Below are 6000 nucleotides of genomic sequence, written 5' to 3' on the forward strand. Positions count from 1 at the left end.
ACAAGGCTGTCCACTCTCTCCATTTCTATTCAACATAGTACTCAAAGTTCTAGCTAGAGCAATAAGACAACAAAAGGCGATCTAGGGGATACGAATTGGAAAGGAAACTATTGCTATTTGAGATGATATGATAGCATACATAGGTGACCCCAAAAGTTCTACAAGGGAGATCCTACAGCTGATAAATACTTTCAGTAATATGGCTGGATACAAGATTAACTTTAAAAAATCAGTAGCCCTCCTATATACAAATGATAAACAGGTTGAGAAAGAAATCAGGGAAACAACACCCTTTATAATAGTCACAAATAATATAAAATATCTTGGGGTAACTCTAACTGAGAAAGTGAACTTTTAAGTCTTTTAAGAAAGAAATTGGCCGGGCGGTGGTGGCACACGCCTTTAATCCCAGCACTCGGGAGGCAGAGGCAGGCGGATCTCTGTGAGTTCGAGACCAGCCTGGTCTACAAGAGCTAGCTCCAGGACAGGCTCTAAAGCTGCAGAGAAACCCTGTCTCGAAAAACAAACAAAAAAAAAAAAAAGAAAGAAATTGGAGAAGATACCAGAAGATGGAAAGATCTCCCATGCTTATGAATCAATAGGATCAACATAGTAAAAATGGCCATCTTACCAAAAGCAATCTACAGATTCAATTTTGATCCCCATCAAAATCCCAGCACAACTCTTTACAGACCTTGAAAGAACAATACTCAACTTCATATGGAAAAACAAATACCCAGGATAGTTAAAACAACCCTGTGCAGTATAGGAACTTCCAGAGGTATCACTAACCCTGACTTCAAGCTGTACTACAGAACTACAGTAATAAAATCAGCATGGTATTAGCATAAAAACAGACAGGTGAACCAATGGAATCGAATGAACTGAAGACCCAGGCATTAATTCACACACCTACGAACACCTGACTTTTGACAAAGAAACCAAAATTATACAATGGGAAAAAGAGAGCACCTTCAACAAATGGTGCTGGCATAACTGGATGTAAGCATGTAGAAGAATGAAATAGATCCATATCTATCGCTCTACACAAAACTCAAGTTCAAGTGAATCAAAGAACTAACTCAAGACACAGGGATCCAAGAACAAGAAAGGCACTTTTCACTCAGACCTGCCAACCGCCAAGTAATGCCAAGCAACAGACAGACCCTGTCCCTGTAAAGGTGTCAGGGCGAGCTGGGGACTCCCAGGGGCCAGTTCTTCCAGCTCCCGTGCCCAGTTTCCGCTTCCCTTCCTTCTTCAAGCATGTGGCTCTCAGGTCACCACTGTGGGCTTTGAAGAACAGCTCCTTGTCCTAGGCCCTCAGCCACAGGTGAAGGAGCTGTGTGCCTGTTACTCTCCAAGGAGGGCCCTCCAACTGCACACTTGTGACTCTGCCACCATGCCACTTGGGTGAAATTAATAGGACATCCCAGATGAAGAGGCTACACAGGGAGGAAGGCAGCCCCTGACTTGGCAGTCCCTGAGCACCACCAAGACAGGCCCGGGAATACCCCCAAACATTTATTCCCTCCTTGTGGTCATCGCTTCTCTTTCTACTCTAGGCACCCACCAAGTTCCCTAATGAGTAGAGCACCCGCACCGCCCTGACAACTGCAATGCTTTAGAGTGTAGGGAAACAGCCTGTGGAAGGCACAGGCCGCAGGATGCTCAGGGAGATGGGCCTCGCCCGCAGGCTGAGCACCTGCCCTCTTCAGACTGAACCACACTTAACACCACCCACCTTGTAAAGCCTCGGAGGCTAAGTGCAATTACACTTACAGAATGCTTTACAAACCTCTGGCAAAAAGCCAGCTGCCCTGCTTGCTGTCATTACTGTAATTGCTCCTGCATTATGATGATTGTAATCACTGAAGAACTCCAGAGGCCCCCTGGAGGAATGTGCCAGACCACAGGATCAGCCCGGAGAGCAGGGTAACTGAGAAGTGTGAGGAGGTCCTTCTGGGAAAGGGAGCTGTGCAGATACTCCTGAAGCAAGTGTTTAGACAGGTCAGCTTTCTCGGGGGAGCTGGTTGAGCCATCCTCCAGTTGTTCATTGCTTGACAACAGAATTCCTCCCAGGCCTACTCTGCAAACTCGGCCTTACCAGGACTTCACCCATCACACACCATGCCAAATTACTCTGCCTCTACAGAAGGGCAGGCCACCACCAGGCAGATCTGCAGCTCATCCCCTGAACATACAAAGAGCAGAGCCCTCTGATGGCGGGACTGTCCCAAAGGTGGATAATAACTGACACAGCGTATGGAGTCTTTGCCAAACAGCCACTAGACTGCAAAAGTCTGTGTATGCAGCATAGTGAAGAAGCCACCTCACTTCAAATGACCCATAGTTCTAACATGTGGAAGGACAGTGGCAGCATCTGGCTGGCTCCTCTCATCAGCAGTCCCACTGTCTCTGTCCCCTTTCCTCCCTGGGAGCTCTCCCAGGTACAGTGGAAGAAAGCATGCTTGGAGCAGCTCCCTAAGCTCCCAGAAGGTAAGCCTCAACTGGACAGGGCAACCCTGTCACTTGCTCCTGACCTTCTCTGCCTATTACTGCCACTATTGCTAAGGGCCCCTCAAAGCTCTCACCTTAGAGATGTTCCAACAATACCCATAGCTGCTAATTGCTCCCTTCCAGCAAAAGCACCCCTCAGCTTCCTCTAGCTGCTCTTGTTTCTCCAATCCCACTTGTTCCCTCTGGGGTTCCCATCCACCTTGTCTGCCAGGAGCTGCACCTCAAGACACTGGAAAACGCTCAACAGTCACGAGAGGTTACTGCCATAAACGGCAGCCTGGGAACATGAGGGCACAGCTGAGCAAGTCTCTGTAGCCTTCAAGCAGGTCCATTTTGTTCTGCTCTCCTACCTTCTCATCCTTGGCAACGGGAGCCTGCCTGACCCCTCTAAGAGAACCTACAGAAGAGTTGCTACACTGGTAGCTGAAGTCCCTGCACCAAGGGATACCTGGCCCCATCTCTGGTTGTAGTAACAGCAGATTCAATGGCTTCACTGCTCTGGTCGTCAGGATGCTCCTTTGCACAGGAAGGATCCCAAGGAACACAGGCACCATTACGGCTGAGCCAAGACTTATGGTGAGACAGGCTATGAGTTATGGTGTGATTATGAAGACCGTCTGGTTAAACTAGGGGGAAAATCAGGTTTCCGAGATGAGCTCCAACTACCAGAGGACCTGAAATCAGCCTGCCCACTGTACCCCGTTTTCCCTAGAGCTTGGGTCATCTCTGAGGAAACATGAAGGAAAAAGCAGTTGCTCAAATGCTCCCAAGCCGCAACTGAAGACCATCTCTGGAGTGCCTGTTTCCAGTTCCTGAGTGGTATTATGTTGTTTGGAGACAGGATCTCATGTAATCCAGGCTGGTCTCAAACTGGTGATTTCCCTGCCTCATCTCCCAGAGTGTGAGAATTACGGGTGTACACCCACACACTGCTTTGTTGGATTTGTCTCAAGAGATCATCTTCTCTGAGTTTCTTTTTCCTGTTTTGTGTATTTGTTTGATACAAGGTTTCACTATGTATCCCTGACTATCCTACAACTTACTATGTAAACCATGCTCGTCTTATTCGCAGAGGTCCTTTTACTTCTGCCTCCAGAGCACTAGAATTATAAATGACAGTCACATGCCATCACACCCACCACCTCCTCTTTCTAGACTTTCAAGGAGGCTCTGACTTTTGGATCATCTTCCCTAAGGATGAGTGCATCTCTCTTGTGATCTCCCTCTCTCTAGTTTTTCAAGACAAGGTTTCTCTGTGTAACAGCCCTAGCTGTCCTGGAACTTGCTTTGTAGACCAGGCTGGCCTTGAACTCCAGAGATCTGCCTGCCTCTGCCTCCCGAGTGCTGGGATCAAAGGCGTGCACCATCGTCGCCCAGCCTCCCTTGTGATCTACGTGGAGATCTTATTTCTACTCTCATTTCTAATTTGGGGCTCATGGTTCCAGAGGGCTAGATTCCATAACCATCCTGATGGGGAGCAGGACAGCAGGCAGGCATGGCCCTAGAGCAGTAGCTGAAAATCCACATCTTGAGACACAAGCAAGAGGCAGTGATACCTAACTGGGAATGGCAGAGGCTCTTTGAAACTTCAAAACCCACCCCCAGAGACACATTTCCTCCAACAGCACTACCTCTTAAAACTGACCCAGCATTCAAATACACGAGCCTATGGGGGCTATTCTCACTCAGACCACACCAAATAGACATTTTTATTTAAAAGCCAAAGAGGAAGCTGGATGTGGTATCACAATATCTGTCATCCCTGCACAAGAGATGGAACAATAGGATCATTTATCAAGGCCAACCTTGGCTATCTATATAAAACTCTGTCTCAAACAAACAAACAAATGCCGCAGAACCTCATTTTGACAGGCCTGATTCTTACACACCAGGTACTATTTCAAATCCTTCCTATGAACTCATTCAATGCCTACACCACCCCCTAAGGCAGGAACCATTTCCTGTGTTGTTGTGAGTATAGATGGGCAGAGTTGTGATCCCAGACCTGTTGGGCAGCTCAGGGTGGAGCTGTTGGCCATGCTGCTGTGTTACAGGAGTCTAGGTGGACTTCTAAGATCTGCTCTGAGTGGTGGAAACAGCTGGAATCCAGACACGCCAGTTGAGTGGAAGGCTGGAATACGAAGGAAGGTACCACTGTCACTAGGCACAGGCTAAGCAGCCATGTCATCTGGGTGCCCACACCACTGGGTACTCAGGCGGTCAGAAGCACCCACCTAGAACCCAGCAAGGACAAAAGAGCACCACAGAGCACCAAAAAGATCTTGGTACACCCTGGAGGCAGGCAGCTGAGAGGTCAGAGCTCACATCTAATTTTCTGCCTGCATCACAGAGTCTAAAACCTACACCAAATATTCTGCCTTGGAAGGCTTGCTTCTGACCTTTCAGGATTTGGACCACTGCCTCTGTTCTTTCTAGAACCTACTTTCTGAAAAGACAATGAGAAAAGACACTTCAGAGATGTGCCAAGGCTCAGGTCTCCCCTCGGGTGACAGAAGTGACTGCCTCTTGAGGGAGCCTCCCAGTTGGCAATAAAGCAGTGATGCTCTGACTAGACAGGTAGGTCCCTGTGGTAACTGCTGGCCACACTGGCGATTAAAGCCTTCATAAAGCCCCAAACTCTTTCATGTATGTGTACACGGAGCCCTTGCTTCCTCTGCCCTACTTCCCTAAGTACTAACCTCGGGTGCCCTTCCGCCCACCTGCTCGGGCAGAAGACCAAAACAATCTTTGGGCCTCTGCCTCACCCCCAAAGTCCAGCCAGGGCAGGAGAGTGCGAGGTGAGGTCTCATCCAGGCACCAGCTGGAGACAGGCTATTTGATACAAGATCATCTAAGTATTCAAGGACACCTTAACTTTAACCCAATCAAGAAATTGAGGCTAAGGGATGGACTTCTAGAACAGGAGTCAGGTCCCCACCAAACAGGTACTCTAGCTTCATGGAGTCATGGCAGTCACCCTCCAGGTCCTGTGGCCTGCCACTACCCATTGAGAGCTTGGCCATACCCAGAACGTTGGTCTGGCACTGCCCACTTGGGTCATGACTGCTCTCGGAGTCTTACCCAAGGACTTGTCAGCCCGGAGTCCAGGGTTGGCCACTACCCACTTGAGTGGCAGTCAGCCCCAGATCCCCGTCTTACCACTACTCACTCCAGTTCATGCCAAATCCAGATCCCTAGCCAGCCACCGCTCACTTGGGCCATCACTGTTCCCAGAGCCCTGGCCTGCCACAACCCATTTGGGCCATCGCTATCCTCAGATCCTTAGTCAGGACACTGCTACCTTGGGCCATTGCTGTCCCGAAAGCTCCAGATTGGCATTGCCTACTCGGGTCATGCTAACCCCACAGTCATTCCGCGCCACTCACCCTGCTCCGCGGAGGAACCTGCCATCTCTGGGAATTCCAACCCGCGTCTGCGGCCACAGACTATTTCCAGAATCTGATGCAACAGCGGCGCCGGAAG

At 49.2% G+C, this 6000-nt stretch overlaps 1 protein-coding gene across 4 annotated transcripts in view; it reads right to left on the reverse strand.

Moving 5' to 3' along the window:
• Cars1 (cysteinyl-tRNA synthetase 1) overlaps positions 1–6000 on the reverse strand; it is a 51133-nt gene extending 45133 nt beyond the window's left edge. For 2 of the 4 annotated variants that reach the window (XM_038348287.1, XM_038348272.1), the window contains exons 1-2: positions 5904–6000; positions 4523–4648 (exon numbers count right to left, since the gene is read on the reverse strand). In XM_038348287.1, coding sequence (XP_038204215.1) covers positions 4523–4556 — 34 coding nt within the window. In that variant the 5' untranslated portion in view covers positions 4557–4648; positions 5904–6000. The remainder of the gene's footprint in view (positions 1–4522; positions 4649–5903) is intronic. The other 2 variants (XM_038348295.1, XM_038348280.1) reach the window with 2 other exon arrangements.

This window comes from Arvicola amphibius, chromosome 1 (genome assembly GCF_903992535.2).
Source record: "Arvicola amphibius chromosome 1, mArvAmp1.2, whole genome shotgun sequence".
Taxonomy (NCBI): domain Eukaryota; kingdom Metazoa; phylum Chordata; class Mammalia; order Rodentia; family Cricetidae; genus Arvicola; species Arvicola amphibius.